This window comes from Ahaetulla prasina, chromosome 2 (assembly GCF_028640845.1).
Source record: "Ahaetulla prasina isolate Xishuangbanna chromosome 2, ASM2864084v1, whole genome shotgun sequence".
NCBI classification, from domain to species: Eukaryota; Metazoa; Chordata; class Lepidosauria; order Squamata; family Colubridae; genus Ahaetulla; species Ahaetulla prasina.
The window spans coordinates 16,029,343-16,053,828 of record NC_080540.1 but is presented as its reverse complement, the minus strand read 5'-3'; the positions used below and the strand labels follow the sequence as shown (position 1 = coordinate 16,053,828).

At 45.5% G+C, this 24,486-nt stretch overlaps 1 protein-coding gene across 2 annotated transcripts; it reads left to right on the top strand.

Annotated features, from left to right (window-relative positions):
- The first annotated feature begins 664 nt into the window (after positions 1 to 664).
- Positions 665 to 23,430, top strand: LOC131192604 (uncharacterized). 2 transcript variants are annotated; one of them, XM_058171872.1, is made up of 7 exons: positions 665 to 785; positions 2,769 to 3,074; positions 7,916 to 8,257; positions 11,679 to 11,799; positions 13,471 to 13,523; positions 17,470 to 17,519; positions 23,208 to 23,430. In XM_058171872.1, exons 1-7 carry the CDS (start codon positions 707 to 709, stop codon positions 23,334 to 23,336), a joined length of 1,080 nt encoding a protein of 359 aa, XP_058027855.1. In that variant the 5' UTR covers positions 665 to 706; the 3' UTR covers positions 23,337 to 23,430. The 2 variants fall into 2 exon arrangements, with proteins under 2 accessions (XP_058027855.1, XP_058027856.1); XM_058171873.1 differs by lacking the exon at positions 2,769 to 3,074 and having other exon boundaries at positions 678 to 785.
- The last annotated feature ends 1,056 nt before the right edge of the window (positions 23,431 to 24,486 follow it).

Genomic DNA, 24,486 nt, shown 5'->3' with positions numbered 1-24,486 from the left:
GGATGTCTCTCTTTTCTCAGAGAGAGAGAAAAATGAGTCAAGTTAAAATACAACGTAATTATGTTAGTGAAGAACATTACAAAATCCATGTCATGTCCCTACCCCCCCTCCCTGGGTAGAGATTGGCACTGTCAGACGTCCAAGATTCAGCTTTACAATAAAGCAGAATTAGCTCCTCTAAATCGTGTTTTCAATCTGGTCTTACCTCCTAAACCTACCTAATCACAGGGGTCTCTAAAGATTACCCACCCCTTGAATTGCACCCAGAAGCTGATTTACCGGAATAAGAACGTTCTAAAACAGGGGTCTCTAACCTTGACAACTTTAAGACTTGTGGACTTCAACTCCCAGAGTTCCTCAGCCAGCAAAGCTGACTGGAGGGATTCTGGGAGCTGAAGTCCACAAGTCTTAAAGTTGCCAAGGTTGGAGACCCCTGTTCTAAAAAATTGGGGATAAGGTGAAACTGAGAAGAAAGAGCTCCCTGATGATTGCCGGGTGTCTTGAAGGGTCCCACCCACATAGATTCTGCCTTTTTGTTCCCTTCTTCTTTCTTATGCTTGTTGACAACATCTGTGGTTTCCTTTTCCTCTCCAGCTTCCCCTTCCCCCCCACATTTCCTCCCTCCTCCCCCCTCCCTCTTGAAAAGTTCCTCTTTTCAACAGGCCAAAGCTGTGCCTTGTCTCTATTCCAGCCTTTGACCTCCCCAATGAAGCCCTTTCTCTTCTTAATTCCAGCTGCCATGGCTGCTGTTACCCTGGCAGGGACATCTGTGGAGCCTCTCCAAGGTAAGCTTTTGGTCCTTGGGGAAGCCCTCTTTAGCCCAGGCCAGTCCAAGTTAATAATAATAATAATAATAATAATAATAATAATAATAATAATAATAATAATAATAATAATAATAATAATAATAATAATAATAATAATATTTTAATTTGTATACCGCCCTTCTCCCGAAGGACTCAGGGCGGTTTACAGCCACAATAAAATACAAAAACAACACATACAATACTAAAAACAAACATTAAGAAACTTATTCAATTTGGCCCCATTTAAAAATACAATATCGACCTTGAGTGAAGTTAGGAATTGCTATGTATTAGAGTTTAAGAAAGAAGGGAATTGATAGTGTGATGGTGTGATGGTGTGAAATGGAATATGTTTTATGTTATATTTTAGATTATGTTTGTTAGTTACAATACCCTGTATTCTGTTCTGGGAAGACTCGGGGGCGGGGAGGAGGGAGGAAATGGTGGGGGGGGAGAGGGGAAGATTATAAATTGATTGATTGCCATTGTACAGGAATAATGGTAGAATTAAACAAGTTGGAATTGTGTAAAGTCGGGACTGCTCGGTAACCACTCCCAAAGGAAAGGGTAAGGAAAGAGGAGTAAAGAAGGAAGAAAGTAGGTAGGCAGGTAGGTAGGTAGGAAAGAAGGGAGGGAGAAGAAAAGATAGGAGGAGGAGAAGGAGGAGAAGATAGAGGGTTAGAAAAGATGGTAGTGAGAAGTGGGAAAGAGGCGGGGAAGTAGGAAAGCGAGGAGAAGGATAGTGGGGAAAGTCGAAGAAGGATGAGAAGGGAAGAAAGGATTAAGGGAGGGAGTGGCGGTCGAGCAGACCTGATTGAGTATAATTTGAGTATAGGATCGATTGTTGGATAAGTGATTGTATTGTACACTGGTCAAATTGTGGGAATTATTATGGAAAAATAAAAAAAATTTGCCCTGGAAGAAAAACTCCAGGGATGGACCACTAAAAAAAAAAATACAATATCGACCCTGTAAAATTAATAAAAATTTAAACCCATAAAATCAGTTAAAAATTTAAAAATTCAAGCCAGTCCAGCAAGACGGAATAAATAAGTTTTAAGTTCGCGGCGAAAGGTCCGGAGGTCAGGTAATTGTCGAAGTCCAGGGGGAAGTTGAAGGTAGCTTCAGGCTGGTACAGCTGGGTGGCATTACAGGTGGGGACCATATTTTAATTTGGAAAATTAAAGGATGAGCCAGTTTGATCTAGTGGTTAAGGCACCACTAAATCCAGTAAATAACTGAATGTTGCTTTTTGGATGATGGGCAGCCATATAAATGTGGCAAACAAATCTTGTCTTGTCTTGTGTCAGAAATTCAGTCAGCTTTTCCTGCCTCGGCAGGAGGTTGGACTAGAAGACCTCCAAGGTCCCTTCCAATTCTGTTATTATGTTATGTTATGTTATGTAAATGCAGGAACTAAAAAAGGGGAATAGCAACAGCAATAGCACTTAGATTTATATACTGCTTCATAATGCTTTCACAGCCCTCTCTCTAAGCGGTTTACAGAATCAGCATATTGCCCCCAACAATCTGGGTCCTCATTTTACCCACCTCGGAAGGATGGAAGGCTAAGTCAACCTTGAGCCGGTCAGGATGGCTCAATAAATTATTAATTTAATATTTAAAAATGTTAAAAGCTTTGATCAAATATAAAGTTGCATAGTTCTAAATAAATTACGGTCAGTGAATTGGGTCCATGGTTGAGATAGACTGAAAACTCTTTGTTGCTATGTTTCTTCTGATGCTTGGCCAGAGATTGTGGCTGGCCAAGATATTCACCTTGGAAAATTTTAAAAAAGCATGTGGATTTTGATTGTAGGGTCCAGTCTGCCATCTTGACTGTTTTGGCATCTTCTCCCTACCCTGGTGCAATGGCCCAGAATCAGAGAAAAATTGTGATTTTGGCATTCGGGGCTGGCTTTGTGGTGTGTTAGTTAACATTTTTTATCCTCATTATTTCAGTCAATGCTGGAGAGGAGATTCAAATTCCATGTAACCGGAAAAATGTCCAACTCATATGGTACTGGATTCCCTTTTATCCCATCTGTGCTGGCCTAAAAATGGACCAGACAGAAATCTACAAAGTGATTTCTAACGAGATGCACCCCGTTAATGAAAACCTGAAGAGATTTCGAAGGATGATGGCGGAAAAAAATAATGGAAAGTACGTCCTCACCGTCGTGCTCCAACACATGAATGACTCCGGCACTTTCTATTGTTTCAATGGAAGAAGAAACTCATCCTTTATCTCAGTCGTTGTGAAATCTGGTAATAAAAACCAGGGGGCATTTTAGGACTTTGGGAAGTAGATATTGAATATCCTCCTGGCACCAAATGATGGGTGGAAATAGCAACAGGCTCTTTGAACATGGCTCTGACATCTTCCAGAAGGCCTCCACACATCTGGGTGGCCTAGCCAGCTGTTGGCTTGAAGGAATGTCAGTGCGTGGGCCTTAATACACACCCTGGGTTTGAATGGTCCAAACCATTTAGACCAGTACTTTTTAGACTTGGCAACTTTAAGATGTGTGGACTTCAACTCCCAGAATTCCCCAGCCAGCCGACATTACGTATGTGTGCCATTTTGACTGAACAAAAATAAAGACCTGATATATGTCAGATAGTTATAGATGAATAGATAGAGATAGATAGATGATAGATGATGGATGGATGATAAAGGTCTTCAAATATCTGAAAGTAAATCTAAATTTCTTTTCTACCGGTTCTGTGGGCGTGGCTTGGTGGGTGTGGCTTGGCAGGGTCATGTGACTGGGCGGGTGTGGCTATGTAACTATATGACTGGGGATCAAAAGACAGAAACTCACCAACAATGTCCTGCTGGAGCAGAGTTGGACTAGATGACCTCCAGGTCCCTTCCAGCCCTGGATTATCCAAGTGCCAGGTTTGTAGTCCTTCCTTCCTTCCTTCCCTCCCTCCCTCCCTCCCTCCCTCCCTCCCTCTCCCTTCCTTCCTTCCTTCCTTCCTTCCTTCCTTCCTTCCTTCCTTCCTTCCATCCTTTCTTTCGTTCTTTCTTTCTTTCTTTCTTTCTTTCTTTCTTTCTTTCTTTCTTTCTTTTCCTTTCTTTTCTCTTTCTTTCCTTCCTTCTCTCCCTCCCTCCCTCCCTCCCTCCTTCTTTTTCTTTCTTGCTCTCTCTCTCTCTCTCAAAAACAAACCCCCACCCCCCATGTTTTGCCTAGCAGGCTTCAGCTGTGATCATCAGAGCCTTTTTTAAAAAACCTTTTAAAAACATTTTAAAAGTAAAAAAAAAGGCTCTGACGATTGCGTGGCTCAGCTGGGCATGGGTGGGGGGGGGAGGGATTTTTGTTACTGGTTCTCCGAACCACCTGCCGCCATCGCTACCGGTTCGGCCGATCCGGTCCGAACCGGGAGCATTTCACCCCTGTCTGAAAGGCTTTCCTTAGAGGATAGGCCAGATTTGTCCTTTGCTGCTCTGGATCATCCTAACTAGAATCAGTCAACGGTCCAGTGATTAAAGCACCAGAATAGAAACCAGGAGACCGTGGATTCTAGTCCCACCTTAGACGTGAAAGCCGGCTAGGTGACTTTGGCCCAGTCACTCTCTCTCAGCCCAACTCACCTCACAGGGTTGTTGTTGTGGGGGAAAAAAGAAGAAGTATTAGGAATATTCACTGCCTTGAGTTATTTATAAAAATAATAAAGGCAAGGTAAAAAAAAGCTAAATAAATAAAATGGAGAAAAAAGAAACCTGGGATGAACAAATCCAAATAAATATTCCAAATCTAGTGTTTGATAACAGAAAAGCACAGGTAGGTTCCCATTCACTGGAGGCTTAAACATAGACATCCTGGCCATTTGTTTGGCATATTGTAGTCATAGATTTTACTGAGCCAAGTCTAGATGATCTCCAGTACCTCTTCTACCTGTCTTTGACAGGAAAGCAAGGACATGATGACAATGTTTTCATCCTCAGCATCTGATTGACGGACTGTTGTTATTGTTGTTGTTAGTTGTGAAGTCGTGTCCAACCCATCACGACCCCATGGACAACATTCCTCTTCCTATCCTCTACCATCCTCTGGAGGTCATTTAAGCCAGGGGTGAAATGCTCCCGGTTCGGACCAGCTTGCGTGATCCAGTAGCGATGGTGGCTGGTTTGGAGGATCAGTAGCAAAAATCCCTGGCCCCACCCCCCCTGCCTCTGCTGAGCCGCACCATCAGCAGAGGGTTTTTTTTTAACTTTTAAAAGCAGGTTTTTCTTCAGCCGAAACATGCCTTTAAAAGTAAAAAAAACCAAAACTTTTGAGAATCCCGCCCCTCAGCTGAGATTGGCAGAGCCTTTAAACTTAAAAAAAATTTTTTTTTAAGGCTCCTCTGGTGATCTCACCCGAGTTCCTCATCAGCAGAACCTTAAAAAACATGTTTTCTGTAGAAAATATGTAGAAAAACTCCTTTTAAGAGATTCTAAGGCACTTACCTGATTACTGATGGACTGCATGGCTTTTTTCCCAGCCCAAAAGCCCCAGTCTCACTTTCAGCACCAGACAGAACTAATCTAAATTTAGCTAATCTATTTCATCACTGAGCAACTAATTCTGGCTGGGTTTGCTGGCTGAGGAATTGAAGTCCACAAACCTTAATAATAAAATAAAATATTTGTGCCGCTTTCTGAGATTTGGTGTGTTTCTGTAGTGTTTCACTCTAACTACACAAACACACAAAATCTCAGCAAGCTGTATGTGGTATTTTGTGTGTGTGTCAGTTGTGTTGTGTTGTAACAGTTGTGTAAAGTGTGAAAGTTAGTTTTTGAGCTTTTTGTGGCTATGTGAAGTGTGAAGTGCAGCTGCTTTTACACTGTGTGTGTCTATTGTGTTGTGTTGTGTGTGTGTAAAGTGTGAAAGTTGGTTTTTGGTACCTTTTATTGTTTTTTATACTTTGTTTATTATTTTCATTATTTATTGTTATTGGCCACGCCCACCCAGTCATCTGACCATCAAGCCACGTCCACCAATTAAGCCACGCCCACAGAACTGGTAGGGAAAATTTTTAGATTTCACCCCTGATTTAAGCTCACGCCTACTGCTTCAGTGACTCTATCCAGCCACCTCATTCTCTGTCGCCCCGTTCTTCTTTTGCCCTCAATCTTTCCCAGCATTAGGTTCTTCTCCAGTGAGTTCTTCCTTCTCAATAGGTGGCCAAAGTATTTGAGTTTCATCTTCAGGATCTGGCCTTCTGAAGAGCAGTCAGGGTTGATCTCAACTAGGACTGACCGGTTTGATCGCCTTGCAGTCCAAGGGACTCGCAGGAGTCTTCTCCAGCACCAGAGTTCAAAGCCCTCAATTCTTTCATGCTCAGCCTTCCTTATGGTCCAACTTTCACAGCCATATATTGCAAATGGGAAAACCATTGATGGAGAGTACATTTTCCAAATCAAGATATTCTATCCAGATATTGATGATATAGGTAGTCCTAAACTTATTAGTTTAGTGACCGTTAGAAGGTATAACACCACTAAAAATATTGCAAGTGTTTTTCACTTACAAGTGTTGCAAGTGTGATCACGTGATCAAAATTCAGACACTTGGAAACTGACGTGTATTTATAACAGTTGCACTGTTCTGGGGTCATGCGATCACCTTTTGTGACCTTCCAAGGCAAAAATCAGCGAGGGAAGCCCGATTTGCTTAATGAACAGCCTTCCACCCTTTATAAGGTAGGTAAAATGAGGACCCAGATTGTTGGGGGGGCAATAAGTTGACTTTGTAAAAAATATACAAATAGAATGAGACTATTGCCTTATACGTTGTAAGCCGCCCTGAGTCTTCGGAGAAGGGCGGGGTATAAATGTAAACAAACAAAAAAAACACGATTTGCTTAACAACTGCAGTGATTCACCTAATGACGATGGAAAGAAAGGTTGTAAAATGGGGCAAAATTCACTAATTGTTTAGCAATGAAAAATTTGGACTTTCTTGGGGTCGTAATTCGAGGACTACCAGTATAGCCGTTAACCTATTAAAAAAAAAATAAAGTCTGCTAGTATTTCTCATTTCTTCAGATGGGTTCCTTTATGATTAGATGAGGAACCTTTGCCTAACTGATTCTCCTAAACTTATTTTGATTTGTTGGATAGCCAGGTGCAATATCATAAAGGAGAGAAATTTCCTTCCACTATTCTCCTTTTATTGGAAGGTTTTCACTAAATGCAGTGAATTCTCTACGTAACCAAGTAATAATGGTTTAACATCTCATTCAGATCCTTGGATCTCCCAAAAGATATCCTCCCAAAGATTCTTTTCCAAAAGGCAACTGGACTCCCTTGATTTTTTTTCTTTGAAAACATTTTGCTTCTCATCCAAGAAGCTTCTTCAGTTCTACCTTTTTTTCAGTTAGAACTGAAGAAGCTTCTCGGATAAGAAGCGAGACGTTTTCAAAGAAAAAAAAACCAAGAAAATCCAATTGCCTTTTGGAAAAGCACCTTTGGGACAACCATGACCTGGATGACTGAGAATTTCCGGAGACACACAGTCCAAATAGCTATGTATCCTTCCTTCCTTCCTTCCTTCCTTCCTTCCTTCCTTCCTTCCTTCCTTCCTTCCTTCCTTCCTTCCTTCCTTCCTTCCTTCCTTCCTTCCTTCCTTCCTTCCCCTGTTCTGATGGCACTCCACAAAATAAAATCTCATAGACATTTATCCTTTCCTCTGTAGTTGCAAATCTTTGAAGCAGAGGTGGGTTTCAGCAGGTTCTGACCAGTTCTGGAGAACCGGTAGCGGAAATTTTGAGTAGTTCGGAGAACTGGTAGTAAAATTTCTGACTGGCCCCACCCCCATCTATTCTCTGCTTCCCAAGTCCCAGCTGATCAGGAGGAAATGGGGATTTTGCAGTAACCTTCCCCTGGATTGGGGAAGGAATGGAGATTTTACAGTATCCTTCCCCTAGAGTGGGGTGGGAATTGATATTTTGCAGTATCCTTCCCCTGCAACACCTACCAAGCCACGCCCACCAAACCATGCCATGCCATGCCACGCCCACCAAGCCACGCCCACCAAGCCACACCCACAGAACTGGTAATTAAAAAAAATGAAACCCACCACTGCTTTGAAGCAATAACATATCGGTATTTCTGACAGATAATCGACATGGGATGACAGCTTCCCTTCCTGAGAAATCCCAAAAAAGGAAACAGCTAGTAAAGCTGACCTGCAATCTTTGTTATGACAACACGGAAGACCAATCTCAGGAAAGCTCTACCATAGCCTGGACTATTAATGGGAAAAACGCTTCTAATCACATTTTCAAGAACCTAAGAACTGCAATCTTAGTTGAAGACAGTCCCCCAAATTATGGCCTCTGGAAATGCAGCAATTCCAGATGTCCTACACAATCGGACGGCTATTGCTTGGAAGATGAATTCAGAATTTCGGAGAGATCAGAGACGGAGGAAATGCTCTGGTCTACCCCAGCACCATACTGTGAGTATAAGAGTTATGCCCTGCCCGTATCAGAACTACCACCTGCGTGGATTATGGTTCAGTTGAATTCAAACAGGTAGGAGCAACCTATGACACAGGGGTGTCAAACTCAATTTCATTGAAGGCTACATGAGGGTTGTGGTTGACCTCGGGGGGGGGTGTGTGTGGCACGCGTGGCTGATTGGGTGGCTGTGGTTGACTGACACCCACTCCCCAAACTGCTGGCATGTTTCCTCTTCGCAATGGGTAGACCAGGCCAAAGCGATAGGTTTGGTTTCAGCAAGTTCTGACCAGTTCTGGAGAACCGATAATGGAACTTTTGAGTAGTTCGGAGAACCGGTAGTAAAAATTCTGACTGGCCCCGCCCCCATCTATTCTCTGCCTCCCGAGTCCCAGCTGGTGGGGAGGAAATGGGGATTTTGCAGTATCCTTCCCCTGGAATGGAGAGGGAATGGAGATTTTACAGTATCCTTCCCCTGCGACACCCACCAAGCCACACTCACAAGCCATGCCATGCCCGCCATACCCACCAAGCCACACCCACCAAACCAGTAGTAAAAAAAATTGAAATCTACCACTGGATACAGGTAGACTGGGCCGACACCATGCTGGCCTGATGTTTGCTCTTCACATTGAGTAGACTGGGCTGAAGCTACGTGGATAGATGGATCTGGCCCCGTGGGCCGGGTCTGACCACATCATGGGTCGGATTTAGCCCCCGGCAGAGGTGGGTTTCAGCAGGTTCTGACCAGTTCTGGAGAACCGGTAGTGGAAATTTTGAGTAGTTCGGAGAACCGGCCAATACCACCTCTGACTCGCCCCATACCCCATCTATTCTCTGCCTCCTGAGTCCCAGCTGATCGGGAGGAAATGGGGATTTTGTAGTAACTTTCCCCTGGAGTGGGGAGGGAATGGAGATCTTACAGTATCCTTCCCCTGCCATGCCCACCAAGCCACGCCCACCAAGCCACAGCCACAGAACTGGTAGTAAAAATTTTTTGAAACCCACCACTGGCCCACGGGCTGTTGTGTCCCACTCCCCCTCTGACGGCCGGGTCTGGGAAGTCTGTATCAAGCGTGGCCACGAAGCCTCTGCAGCTTTGCCAAATTCCTGTCAGAGTTCTCAGGGCAGGCAGGAATCCAAGGTGTGACTTCAGCAAACCAGATGAGACTTTGCTTGACTCAAATTGCTTGACTCAAGCTGGTCTTTTATATAGGCCATGGGGTGTGGCTCCATGACTCAGCACTTATCCAGGCCTGCCCCTCCCTTCCTTTTGCTGACGTCTCCTCTCCATTCTCCGGAAGCGGGGATCCGTCCACTGTGACTTTTCGTCCTCCTGATCTGCTGCCAGCAATTCTAGCACGTGGCTGGCTTCGTGCTCACACGCTGTAGAAGGGAGGTTTGTTTGCTCATTCCTGACATTCTGTCCGGGCATGGTGCCAGGGCTGGGGGCTGGAGGCATGCCAGGCCGTTCCTCTTCATTATCAGACTCTGACTCAGATAGCAGGAGATGGGAGGGGCCCGGCTGAGGAGAGGAGGGCAGGCGAGGCACAACACGGGCTTTGAGTTTGACACCCCTGCTATAACACTTCAGGCACTCAACACAAAGGTGGTTTTCCAAGACAAAGTTAGTTTTGGAGCTGTGTGGATTACAGGGTTGAATTTCACAGTTGATCCCCTTTCTCACTTTATTTGAAACTACAATATAGGTAGTCCTCGGCTTATGATAGTTTGCTTAGTGACCATTCAAAGTTACAATGGCCCTGAAAAATGTGACATATTACCATTTTTCACACTTAATGAATCCCCATGGTCACATGAACAAAATTCAGACCCTTGGCAACTGGTTCATATTTATGATGGTTGCAGTATCCCAGGGTCATGTGATCATAATATGAAATACAAATGAAAATAAAGATAAGAGGAGAAGGGGGAAGGAAAAGGAAAGGAAAAGAAGTGGGGTAAAAGGGAAAAATGGCTTTAAATTCCAACCTTTTTCAGTGCAGTAAATTACAGAATAAACAGCATGGAAAAATGTGACTTATGAGCATTTTTCACAGTTACGACCTTTGCAGCATCCCCAAAATCATGAGATCAAAATGCAGATGCTTGGCAGTTGATTGATATGTATGATGGTGTCCCAGGGTCATGTGATGGCTCCCAGGGAATCGGTGCGCAATTTAAGCGTTCTCCTGGACGCGAGGCTGTCTCTAGAAAACCATCTGATGGCCGTCGCCAGGGGAGCTTTTTATCAGGTTCGCCTGATTCACCAATTGCGCCCTTTCCTGGATCGGGACTCGTTATGTACAGTCACTCATGCCCTCGTTACTTCCCGTCTGGATTACTGCAATGCTCTCTACATGGGGCTCCCCTTGAAGAGCACCAGGAGGCTCCAACTGGTACAGAATGCGGCCGCGCGGGGGATCGAGGGAGCTTCTCGTAGCTCCCATGTAACACCTCTCCTGTGCAGGCCGCATTGGTTGCCGGTGGTCTTCCGGGTGCGATTCAAGGTTCTGGTTATCACCTTTAAAGCGCTCCATGGCATAGGACCGGGATATTTATGGGACCGCCTACTGCCGTCAGTAACCTCCCATCAACCTGTGCGCTCCCACAGAGAGGGCCTCCTCAGGGTGCCGTTGGCCAGACAATGTCGGTTGGCGACCCCCAGGGGGAGAGCGTTCTCTGTGGGATCTCCGGCCCTGTGGAATGAACTACCCGTTGGGCTACGCCTTCTCCCTGATCTTCGGATCTTTAAGCGCCAGCTCAAAACCTTCTTCTTTCACCAAGCAGGGCTGGCCTGATATAATTTTATATTGACTGTTTTAATGGGATTTTAAGGGGATTAATTTTATTTACTATTTTTATTTAAAAATTTTAATTTTCAGCTTATTGAATTAGATTTTTAATGGTTTATTGTATTTTAAATTTTTTCCGATATTTGTGTTTTATTTTTGCTGTACACCGCCCTGAGTCTTCGGAGAAGGGCGGTATAAAAATACGAATAATAAATAAATAATAAATGTGATCCCCTTTTGCGACCTTCCAACAAGCAAAGCCAATGGGGAAGCCAAATTCACTTAACAACTGGGTTACGTACTTACCACCTGCAGTGATTCACTTAACAACTGTGGCAAGAAAGTTCACCCAGTGGGGCAAAACTCGCTTAACAACGGACATTTTGGACTCAATTGTGGTCATAAGTCGAGGACTACTCTTCCCTTTAAAAAAAAAAATTAAAACAGTTACTTTTGCCATCTCAGTCATCTCTATCAGTTTGAAGCTCTAGGACCTTTCTTATGAAACCCACACTTGGGCAGCGTGAGTAGGGGTTCCACCACACGATGGAGGCTGCTTTCTTGACTTTCTTGACTGACCTGGAATAACCCCCTTTTCTCTGTTCTGTTTTATGTCTCTCCAAAGATAACGCGAAGAAGTTTATGATCCAAGTCATTGTCGGTTGCGTGGTAGGAATTATTGCTCTCCTATGGATGGGGGTGGCTATATTTGTTCTCCGGGAGAAGCTTCGATCACGGAGAACCAGGTAAAGGAAAGGAAAGAATGTCTCCCTTGAATTCAGTTCAGTTTCTGGTAGCTGTAGGCAGAGGTGGGCTACTGCCAGTTCCGACCGATTTGGGCAAACCAGTAGTTCCGGCCAATGGCTGGGGCTGCCCACTCACCCTTGCGCTATCCCGTCCTATATAATTGCTGTTTTTTCAACGGCACGTGTGGAAGGCATGCACTAGCGAAGCCAGCATGCGCGTATGCTCACATTTTCGGTTCTAGGTGAACCAGTTGTTACAGTATATGACGCCAACCTCTAGATGTAGGGATGTTACTTCTTTGATTTCCATGGTGGTGGGAGGCTGGGCAGAAACAGCTCGCGATTGTCTTCTTCTGGGGTGAAATCCTTACAATCTGGTCAACAAAATGACATGGAACCAATGGAAGAAGACCTTGATGGAGATATGTGAGCTCCATTATCAAAGTGATGAGGAGTGAAAAAATACATTAAGTCTACCACAGATAAATCATATTCAGAAGAGAGTCAGACACCTTCCTAATTCAGTGGAGCATAAGAAGGGGAAGAACATACACCACAATCTGATATGTAAGATCCTCTTATTATAACCAATGTCAATAAAAGTTTTTTAGCCTTCCTGTTGGTTTCCTGACCTGGTCAACTTAATGGAAATGACACGAAGTTCTTTTTGTAGATTCTACTGGGAGTAAGAAAGAGTCTTATAAGCTAGTTTTAGCACCTTAAATTGCACCCTGGAACAAATGAAGCTACCCAAATGCAGATATTGTTTGGGAGAATTGAGTCTCTCACATCAGGACGTGGGCTGTTGCACAGCTGTACTTTCCAGATGATCTTCAAGGGCAGTCCCAGGCAGCATCAGTTACAGTAGTCAGGTACTGAGGCAATCATGGCTTGAGTGAAGCATTTTTGGTGATCTAGTAGGAACTGGGAATCGAGAAACATTTCCAGATTACAAACAAGTTTCTTTTAGGGGAGCACAGCTCCTTCTGGAGCTAAAATTGGAACCCCTTGGTTGTTATAATATAAAGTTTAATTCAGAGAGCTAGCTGTTATCCATTTAGATCAGGAGCGTCAAATTTGCATCGCCACGTTGTCGTCACATGACATATCGTGACTTTCCCCCCCCTTTGGTAAAGTGGGGGTAGGCATGGCCAGGGCGTGATGCATGTTGCCCCGCGAGCTGCGAGGTTGACACCCCTGATTTAGATCAGTTTTTCTCAACTTTGGATGTTTTAAGCTGTGTGAACTTCAGTTCCCAGAACCCCCAACCGGGCTAGTGGCTGGAGAATTCTGGGAGTTGAAGTCTTCACAGCTTTTAAGTCACAAAAGGTATGGCTTTTATCTAAACACTGCTTTAGATAAATAGAATAAACCTTCGGAAAGGTGAGATCATTAGAAAGGGACGAAAGTCTCTACGCGAGCTATAGATAGATCATCTCAGTCAATTTCCCTTCAGGAAGTATTTCTTTTATTTTCTGGCCAAACAAGGGGTTGGGTGATATGATCCTTAAGGTACCCTTAGATTCTAAAATTATTTGATTTTGCCAGACTTTATCCTACATGTTCTAGCACTGAAATATCTGATTTAACCCAACATCATGTTTTTCTTGTTTGAATTAATCTTATAAACACCAGGTATTTAGGAGACATTTTTCTTGTCATCTTTTTAAGCTCCAGTAAAATTGCAAAGGAGCCAAAATCACAAGTGATTCAGAATTCAGTCGGTGAGTACAGTTTTTAAACTGGGTTTTTTACCTTTTTTTTTTCCTGATCTATGACTGCAATAAAGGGGTTTTTCTCATTTTTCATTTTCCTGGTATAGTCCAAATCGGTGCATTGTTGACAGTCAATATTATGAGGTTGGAGACCCCTGCACTAAAACACTGTATGAATTGTGGCAGTTGAAGTCCACATATCTCCAAGTTGACAAGGTGGAGAAACACTGTTTTGGAGAGACTTCCACGTCCTGATTTAGGATATTTATACATACCCTTTAATCAGTGGTGGGATTCAAATAATTTAACAACCTGTTCTCTGCCCTAATGATTTCTTCCAACCACCAGTTCACCAAACTGCTCAGAAAGTTAACAACCGGTTCTCCCGAAGTGGTGCGAACTGGCTGAATCCCACCACTGCCTTTAATCCAATTTGCAACACTGAATGTGTGTGTGTATAAGTATCCTTGTTTAGTTGTGTAGTCCCTTTTAGTTTCAAGTTATAAAAAGTTTTTATTGGTCAAAAAAAATTTATGCAAATACATATCAGGTATGGTAAATTTTCATTTTTCTTATACATGATAAGAATTTTACTCAAAATTTTAAACACATACAACAGCCATATGGCAAGCAGGTGATCTGGTAGCTAAGTTTCAATCTTACACAATAAGGAAGGGTCAAGAATAATCAGAATATCATACAAAAGAGAATAAGGAAAACCAACACAATACCAAATATCTTTGTCACTTCCTAGTTTTGGATCTCAGAACTCTGGGTTCAGCCTGACCCAACTCCAGGGCCACAACAGCGGCAGCCGCCTCCGCCCCATGGTCTATAACCTCCCCTTCTTCAATTCCTGGGTCATCTAAATCCAGGAGGGCTTTGTGTTCCTCCACGTAGGCCGCAGCCCCTTTTAGTTTCAAGTGTTTGTGTGTGCATCTAATATACGCATAAGCACCCTTATTTAGCTGTTATAGTCCCATTACTTTGAATTATAATCTGCGAACCGGTAGCAGAAATTGGGGCTGGTTTGCCAAACTGGTAGCAACCGCTGGCTGGCCACGCCCACAAAGTGGTCCATGGCCCGTAGTCCTGCCATGCTGGCCTGCCTTTCACACGGCCTTCTCGGCATCTCTGTGGCCAGCTTGCAAAGGCAGGCAAGCGGAAGGCCACATGGAAGGCAGGCAAGCATGGCAGGGCTGTGGGGAAGGGAGCTAGCAGCCTACTCCCTTCCCCGCAGCCCTGTCATGCTTGCCTGCCTTCTAGGGTGCCTTCCCGGTGGTCCCCCATGCTCGCTTGCCTTCCGAGATCAGTGTCCAGCTAACCCTAACCCCCCACACCCTTGGGGGAGATGCAGCTGCTGCTACCTTTGCCCGAAACGCCTCTCACATCTTTTAGAAGCGATTGGGGAGAGTGGGAAGGGTGGAGAGCACCCAGCAAAGGCCAAGAAGACACAGATGCCCCCTCCCTCCCCCCTCCTCCTCCCTTTCTCCAATCTGGCTGGCAAGAAACAGGGTGTGGACAGCTGCTGCTGCGCTATTCTACCTCCTCTGCAAAACTGCTCCACGGCTCCGCTCACCTCCAGTACTGTCGTGTCCCCCTCCCCCTCCGATGACCAGGTCAAGGAAGTCCGTATCAAACGTGGCAACGAAGCCTCTGCAGCTTGCCAAATTCCTTTGAGGTTTATCAGGGCAGGCAGGAGTCCAAGTTGTGACTTCAATGATAGAGTCCGATATCAGCAAACCAGATGAGACTTTGCTTGACTCAAGGTTGGAATGCCAAAAGCAGGTCCTTTATATAGGCTGTGGGGTGTGGCTCTGTGACTCAGCATTTATCCAGGCCTGCCCCTCCCTTCCTTCTGCTGGCGTCGCCTCTCAGATCTCCGGAAGCGAGGATCCTCCCACTTTGAATTGTCTTCTGCTGTTTGGGAAAGGGAGGGGTCAGAAGGAGTAGGCCTGAGCAATTCCAATCCGTGGCTGGCTTCCTCTGACGGCTGAGCCAAAGGAACACATGCCGTATGAGTGAGGTTTATCGGGTTTGTTTGTTCATTCCTGGAATCCTCTCCGGCCATGGGGCCAGGGCCAGGGGCTGGAGGCATGACAGGCCATTCATCTTCATTATCAGACACGGAGTCTGATAACAGGCCCGGTTGGAGACGGGAGGGGCCCGGCTGAGGAGAGGAGGGAGGAAGACTCACAACAAGTACCCAATGCAATGCCTGCAGCTTGCTCGGGGCAGACCACAGCAGCTACAAGGCCGAGATACTGCCCATACAAGGGGGTGTGTGGGGAGAATGCAGGCATCACACCAAGCAGCCATCCACCTCCTTCTCTGCCAACTTCAACACTGGGCAGGGCTCGGTGCAGCAAGAGGGAAGGCAAAGAAGAAAGAAGAAAGCAAGAGGGAAGGCAAGGAAGAAAGAAGGCAAGGAAGGGAAGAGGAAGGCGACTTTCTCTTCCTCCTCCTTGCGGGGTTCATTGAGTTTGTTTTGCAAGCTCGCCCGAGGTTTGCAACTTGGCACGGCCTTTGGGGCTTTTGTGCAGCAAGCTCCTCCTCCTCATCTCTAACATGGATTTTTAATTCATGAGGAAGGAAGAGAAACCCTCCCCATCCCACCTGAGGACTAATTAGATTTTCTTGTCGCTTGCGGCAGGAATCCAGCCTTTGAGTGGGAAAGAGTTGCTTCCCTCTGGCCTGGTGGCCCTTGTGGGAGACGCAACCATTGCACTGGGGCTGAGAGAGGCCGCTCGCTTTCTTCCTTCTCCTGCCACAACCGCTGGAGCTGCAACTGCTGCTCTGCTGGAGTGTGCATGGGCATCCCCAGGAGGGCGGGCAGGTGTAAGGCTGACGCTGGCGGTGGGGAAGGGAGACCCACTGTGCTTGGCCGAAGAGCCGCCTCAGGGGAACATGGTGAGGCTCGCTCACCTTTTGGGCCTGGCGTGCTCGGCTTCTGCAAGGCCTTTGGGTGTCTGCCGTCCACTTGCCTTCCCCTCCATCTCGGGTCCTGCTGCCTGCCTCCAGCACATGGGGGATGCGCTGCTTCTGAGCTGGCTTGCTCACCCTCCCAGAGCACTTTCTTCCTTCTCCCGCAGCAGCCGCTGCCCAGAGCAGGGGTGTGTGTGTGTGTGTATGTGAGGGAGAAACAGAGGGGGAGAGAGAGAGAAGAAAGAAAGAAAGAAAGAAAGAAAGAAAGAAAGAAAGAAAGAAATAGGAAGGCAGAGAGAGAGAGAGAGAAGGAAGGAAGGAAGGAAGGAAGGAAGGAAGGAAGAAAGAAAGAAAGAAAGAAAGAAAGAAAGAAAGACGTCATATTGGCCATGCCCACCTTGTCACATGACCGTCAGGCCACGCCCACCAAGCCACGCCCACAAAACCGGTGGTGAAAATGTTTAGATTTCACCACTGGGTGAAAGGCTGAGTCAACCTTGAGCCTGGGTGAGATTCGATCTGCCAAACTGCTGGCAGCCGGTGATCAGCAGCAGCAGCCTGCAGTACTGCACTCTAACCACTGCGCCACCTCGGCTCATCACTAGCAGTTGACCAGGCCTTTAACGAATCAAAAGCGAGTTGTTGTAGCTTGTTCTATTGCATTTGCTAACATCTTTCAATTTTAGGAATGGAAAACCCCCTAAAGAACCCAGAGAAAGACGTCATATTGGCCATGCCCACCTTGTCACATGACCGTCAGGCCACGCCCACCAAGCCACGCCCACAAAACCGGTGGTGAAAATGTTTAGATTTCACCACTGGGTGAAAGGCTGAGTCAACCTTGAGCCTGGGTGAGATTCGATCTGCCAAACTGCTGGCAGCCGGTGATCAGCAGCAGCAGCCTGCAGTACTGCACTCTAACCACTGCGCCACCTCGGCTCATCACTAGCAGTTGACCAGGCCTTTAACGAATCAAAAGCGAGTTGTTGTAGCTTGTTCTATTGCATTTGCTAACATCTTTCAATTTTAGGAATGGAAAACCCCCTAAAGAACCCAGAGAAAGACGTAGAGATGAACGAGGTAAGTTTTGTGTTACTGCTACTGTTTCTGATCGTTATGTTAATTACTGAATAGAGTAATTATGAGTAAATTAGAGTAAATATGCCACATTTCCGATACCAGAAAGAGTGGTATAAACGTCAGACCCGTTCCAATTTGTTTCCCAAGTGCAAGCCATTATAAATTAAAACCGTTCTACAAGTTAATTTACATATATTTGCATATTAGGCCAGTCTAGATTTTGCTTCAGAGGGTAATGGGTGTTTTATGCATCGTACTCTTTGGCTGTTTGTTTCCCAGGCATAAAATGGCTGCAAATAAAGCCAGCTTAAGAAATTGCTTTTCGGATTCTAATCTTTCCTTTGCTCTCCCATGTTTCCCTGAAAATAAGATCCTGTCTTATAATTTTTTTTGAACCCCGAAATAAGCACTTGGCCTTATTTTCGGGGAGGTCTTATTATTTTGGGGCGCATGGAGCAAGATGGGGCTCCTCTTGCCGCCTTACCTGATTTCCAGCTCTGCATTTAAATATTTTTGTGGAGGGTTTATTTTTGGGGGGAGGCTTATTTTAGCGCATGCGCTCAAAGCACATTTGTTCATTCGCGCGGGGCTGGCTTAAGTTTTTTTTCTTAAATTGCTTAAATTTTTAAATTCTAAATTTTATTCATGTTTTAAGCTGGGGTTTTTAGATTTTAAATATTTTAATTTTTCGGCCAATTGTATAATAAGTTTCTTAATTTAGTTTTTAATTGTACATTGTTTATGTTTTATTCTGGCTGTACACCTCCCTGAGTCCTTCGGGAGAAGGGCGGTCTAGAAATCCAATAAATAATATTAATAATAATAATAAAAGCCCGATTGGGAGCATTATCAGGGGATGTCTTATTTTCGGGGGATCAGAGTAGCTGTCAGGCTGTCTCTGATTATATTTAGGAAAGAAAACACCTTGACCTCATTTGGTAATGAAGAAAAGTACTTTTACTAAATACATCTTGACTACAGCCGGGTAAAGTTGGATCTGAGACAAAATATGGCTAACATTCCATATCCCCTCATTAGTCCCTCCTCCCCCAAGAGGTCAGGCAGGTCTGGTCCAATGCCAGCTCCTTCTCGGCCCCCCATGGTAATCTTCTTCCACAGGTCTCTGGCTGTTAATCATCTCAGGAATGCAGTGTCCATTGAAAAGCCCGCTCTAACATTCTTGTTGATTACAAACCATCAATCTCCCCTCCCCTTGATCTCATGTCAGACGACACTCTTAAAGGGCCCTCTCCACTTAACCTGAATAGGGTAGTAATACATCTTAAGTCCATGAGCTATTTTACATTACACATAAAACCCCCATTGCAATCTAACTACTGAATATAAAGTGTACAAAAGGATGTGAGGATTGGAGCGGAGGCTGACAGTAGCAACAATACTTTGGCACCTGAAGAGAAAGATGGAAGGATTTCCCCTTTTGTTTCAACTCACCCATTTCTGTCCTGCCAGACTATTAGGCTCATTCCTTGAAGGTAGTTTCACACCTGTACCTATGCAGGCTTAACGGATTCCTAGTCAGGTCACTCCAGACTTTGGAAGCACAGATCTCCTACAGGTAGTCCTTGACTTACAACCATTTGTTTAGGGATCATTCGAAGTTACAATGACATTGAAAAAAGTGACTGATGTCCAGTTTCCACACTTGCAATCATTGCCGCGTCCTCATGAACATGTGATCAAAATATGGATGTTTGGCAACTGACACGTCATGTGACAAGCAAAGTCCGTGGGGAAGCCTGATTCACTTAACAACCATGTTACTGACTTCACAGCTGTAGGGATTCACTTAACAACAGTGGCAAGAAAGGTCATAAAATGGGGGAAAACTCACTTCACAACTGCAGTGGTTCACTTAACTGCTCTTGCTTAGCAGCAGAAATTTTGGGCTCAATTGTGGTCATAAGTCAGGGACTACCATATAGTTCAGTGGTCTCTTGCTGCTGGTTCGGACCGGTTTGGGTGAACTGGTAGTTCCGACAATCAGCTGGCCCCCGTCCACTCGCCCCCATCCTATCCTGTCCTATAATTCCTTCTTTCTAGCTCAGCTGATTCACGTGGCACAGCTGATTTCCGCACCTCAGCTGTTCTACTTACCCGGGACTGCAGTGATGGGTTTCAAATTTTTTTACTATCGGTTCTATGGGTGATGCATGGTGGGCGTGGCATGGCTTGGTGGGCATGGCAGGGGAAGGATACTGTAAAATCTCCATTTCCTCCCGATCAGCTGGGACTCGGGAGGCAGAGAATAGATGGGGGCGGGGCCAGTCGGAATTTTTACTACCGGTTCTCCGAACTACTCAAAATTTCCACTACCGGTTCTCCAGAACCGGTCAGAACCTGCTGAAACCCACCTCTGTGGGGCTGCCTTAGAAAGTAAGCAGCTGAGCTTCAAATAGCGTATTTTGAATGCTGTGCACAAGCACGTTAGGTGCGCACGCAAAGCGCACACTCACAGAACCAGTTGTTGTTGTTGTTGTTGTTGTTTTGCTTTTTTTTTGCATTTATATCCCGCCCTTCTCCAAAGACTCAGGGCGGCTTACACTATGTCAAGCAATAGTCTTCATCCATTTATATATTATATACAAAGTCAACTTATTGCCCCAACAATCGGGGTCCTCATTTTACCTACCTTATAAAAGACGGAAGGCTGAGTCAACCTTGGGCCTGGTGGGACTTGAACCTGCAGTAATTGCAAGCAGCTGCTATTAATAACAGACTGTCTTACCAGTCTGAGCCACCAGAAGCTTGTTAAACCGGTTGCAGCCCACCACTGATATAGTTGGGCTGTGGAGATCCAGATGACCCTTACAAGACAGCAACAAGTGATTCACAACCTTAGAAACTACCAGCTGGGTGAACTTCAATTCTCAGAAGTCTTGGTATTGACTACACTGGCTAAGGAATTTTGGGAATTGAAATCTGTTAATCTTGACTATGGAGATTCTCAGGCATCCAGGTCATGGTTGTCCCAAAGATGCCTTTTTCAAGAGGCAACTGGATTTCTGTTTTTTCTTTGAAGACGTTTCGCTTCTCATCCAAGAAGCTTCTGGCTGGATGGAGGGGAATAGAAAGATCCACCATTCAGTCAGAGCTGAGGAAGCTTCTTGGATGAGAAGTGAAACATCTTCAAAGAAGAACCAGAAAGTCCAGTTGCCTCTTGGCGAGGGAACCTTTGGGACTATTAATCTTGAGTTTGCTCAAGTTGGGAAGTGGTTAATGTGAAGAGGGCAGGCTACCTAGAAAAGCCACCATGGCTCATCAAAGTAATCCTTGACTTACACCTGTCTGTTTAGTCACCATTCCAAGTTACAAACGGCACTGGAAAAAATGACTTATGACCATTTTGCACATGACTTTCGCAGCATCCCCATGGTCACGTGATCAAAATTTGGGTACTTGTTATCTGGCATGTATTTATGGCAGTTGCGGTGTCCCAAAGTCACGTCTAACCTTCCCAGGTGGTTGCCGACAGGCAAAGTCAATGGGGGAAAACCAGATTTGCTTAATAACCACATGGTTCACTTTACTGCAGTGATTTTGGGCTCCTTTGTGGTCATAAGTCAAGGATTATTTGTACTTAAAAGAGCCTGTGACAGATATTAGGGATGTTCCTTTGCTGCCACCTGGTGGTCTTCTGGATCTTCCGTGTCGCATGAGAAAAGTTCATCTTCCTTCTCGGGTCCTTACCACTTTCTATACAGGGACAATCGAGAGCATCCTGTCATGTTGCACTACAGTCTGGTTTGGCACCATTACTACTTCAGACAGGAAGGCAGTGCAGAAAGTGGTGAGGACGACAGAAAAGTTCATTGGCAGCTCGCTCCCTTCTATCCAGGACATGGCACTTAAGTGATGCTTGAGCATCACTTTCTGCTTTTGAAACATTACATTTAGCAACAATAAAAAAAGAAAAACTTTTGTAATATCATTTCTCTTTCCCTCCCTCTCTCTCTCTTTCCCTCATTCTCTCTCTCTCTCTCTCTCTTTTCCTGCTTCTCTTTCTCTCTCTCTGTCTCTCTCTCTCTCTTCCCCCTCTCTTTGTCTGTCTCTCTTTTCTTCCCCCCTCTCGATTTCTCTCTCTCTCTCTCTCTTTCCTTCCCTCTCTCCCTCTCTCTCTCTCTCTTTCCCTCCCTCTCTCTCTCTATCTCTCTCTGTTTCTCTATCTCTCCCCCCCTGAACTGGTGCTGGGTGGTGGGAATCTGACGTCCGTAGGCCAATGAGTCCAGGAGCAGTGCGCCGAAGCTCAGCTGGCTGGTGGGGAAGCCAGGCATCCCAACACAGGCAGCTCTTGCAGGAAAAGAAACTGCTTTTGTTTGCCAAGCTGATGCAGGGTTGCATTGCGGCCCTGCATCGTAATGGGCTTCAGGGGGAGGAGGAGGGGACCTGCCTCCCCCATTGTGAAGCACACGAGTGAAAAAGTTCACTCAATCAATTCCAACTTCGCGAGATCTTTTTCTTTCGTGAAAAGTTGGAACTGATTGAGTGAAATACGATGCAGAACCGCGATTGGAGCTGGGCTGGGTTGACTGTCTGCGTGCCCACAGAGAGGGCTCTGTGTGTTATGTCTGGCACGCGTGCCATCGGTTCGCCATCACAGCCCTATACCACTCCAGACAAATGGTTGTCCAATCTCTTTTTGAAAACCTCCATTGATGGAGCATTTACAACTTCTGGAGGCAAGTTGTTCCACTGATTAATTGTTCTAACTGTCAGGAAATTTCTCCTTAGTTCTAGGTTGCTTCTCTCCTTGAATAGTTTCCGTCCATTGCTTCTTGTCCTGCCCTCAGGTGCCTTGGAGAATAGGTTGATCCCCTCTTCTTTGGGGCAGCCCCTGATTTGCACGTCACTATCTAAGATCTGAGTTCTCCAGTGAGAAAACATCAAAATAACTCTTTCACAGATTAATAGAGTTGGAATGGACCTTGTAGATCATCTAACCCAGTGGTTCTCAACCTTTATAGTACTGCGACCCCTTTAATACAATTCCCCACGGTGTGGCGACCCCAACCAATCTCAGTGTGCCTCAGCAGCCGCAGAAGGGGCGAAAAAGCGGCAAACTGTTTTTTTGAATTTATCGCGCCTGAAGCCTTATTGGCTAGCGATCTGAACTGCTTGCGATTGCCTTGAGGATGGAGGCATTAAAGCGGAGACTCCTCCCCTATTAAGTTTATTGCGCCTGAAGCCAGATTAGGCTAGCGATTGGGAGTGATTGCAGCTGGCTTGAGAGGGAGACATCAGAGCAAAGATTTCTCTCTTTTTTAATTCATCGCGCCTGAAGCCGAATTCGGCTAGCGATTTGAAAAGCCTGCAGCTGTCTTGTGGAGTCAACCATTGGAGCGCAATTCTCTGACTCGCAAGTATACTTCCCATATTTCCGATGGTTTTAGGCGACCCCTGGCAAATCGTCATTTGACCCCCAAAGGGGTCGCGACCCACAGGTTGAGAACCGCTGATCTAATCCAACCCCCTGCCCAAGCAGGAGACCCTACACCATTTCTGACTGATGACAGTCTCTTCTTGAAAGCTTTGACTATACGGTGTGGTCATTAACCTGAATTAAAATTCAGTAACTTTGATGGTGGTTGAAGGAGTTTGCTATATACTGACCGCAGGGGCTTGGTTTTTTGATCTCTCTCTCTCTCTCTCCCCCCCTTCTGTTTTTTTTAGGGAGCAGAAGGAATCCAATACTCAGTACTGCAATTCAAGGAGCCTGAGCAATGCCAGAGTCAGAAAAAGGAGCGGACGCCTGCTACCATCTATGCAGAAATGCTCTCAAGCAATTGTTCAAAAAGCTGATCTGTCCAAAAGGCTGATATATAATCCTTTAGTGCAGGGGTCTGCAAACTTGGCTCTTTTAAGACTTGTGGACTTCAACTCCCAGAGTTCCTCTGGGAGTTGAAGTCCACAAGTCTTAAAAGAGCCAAGTTTTCAGACCCCTGCTTTAGTGCAACGTTTCTCAACCATGGAAGCTTGAAGATGGTTGGACCTCAATTCCTGGAACTTATACAATCCTTTGGTGTAGTGCTGGGGTGTCAAACTCAAGGTCCACCGGCTGGATTAATCCCACAGGGTGCTGAAATCTGGCCCATAGGGCAGGGGTGAAATGCTCCCAGTTCAGACCGGATCGCCCGATCTGGTAGCAATCTTGGCTGGTGGTTCGGAGAACCGGTAGCAATCGTGGTGTGAGGCTCCGCCCACCCGCCCGGCTGTTGTTACTTCCTGGTTTTAACCAGGAAGTAATGTGTTTTTTACCCTCTGCGTATGCGCAGAAAGTTTTTGCACCTGTGCAGAGGGTGTGCATGTGACGCACTTCCGAACCGGTAAGGAAGGTACTGTACTTTTCGGAGTATAAGACGCACCGGAGTATAAGACACACCTTAGTTTTTGGGCAGGAAAATAAGAAAAAAGCTGATTGGCAGGTGGATTGGCCTCCCGGAATACCCCCCAATCAGCTCTTCCCTGAGGTGAATTTTAGCAACAGGTTCCTTGGTTGTGAGTTCTGTGCCTTGCTTTTTTTTGCTTTTTTTTTCTGCCTCTGAAACTCTGTTTCAGAAAAAACTTTTTTCTGCCTCTGAAAGCCTCCAAAACAGAACTTCAGAAAAAAAGCCTCTGAAGCTCCATTTGGGGCTTTTTTCCTGAAGCTCCGTTTGGAGCTTTTTTCAGCCTCTGAAACCTCCTTTTGAGAAGCTGGGCAGGGCTACATTCGGAGTATAAGACGCACCCAGATTTTCACTCTCTTTTTTGAGGGAAAAAGGTTATACTCCGAAAAATACGGTAAGTAGATTTCACCCCTGCCATAGGACCAGCCTGGAAATAGCAAAGGACTGGCATCCAAAATGGGGCAATGGGGAGGGGGCCTGCAGCCCCTCTGTGCCCCATTTTGGCCAGCAGGGTGCTGCAGGAAGCGTCCGTCCCATCTCTCCCCCCTCCACCCCCCCCTTCGGCC

Excerpts from the sequence above, each read along its gene's own strand:
- LOC131192604 (XM_058171872.1), top strand. The coding sequence starts at position 707 with ATGAAGCCCTTTCTCTTCTTAATTCCAGCTGCCATGGCTGCTGTTACC. Across the intron at positions 3,075-7,915 it reads CTCAGTCGTTGTGAAATCTG|ATAATCGACATGGGATGACA; the intron begins GTAATAAAAACC and ends TATTTCTGACAG. Across the intron at positions 17,520-23,207 it reads AAGACGTAGAGATGAACGAG|GGAGCAGAAGGAATCCAATA; the intron begins GTAAGTTTTGTG and ends TGTTTTTTTTAG.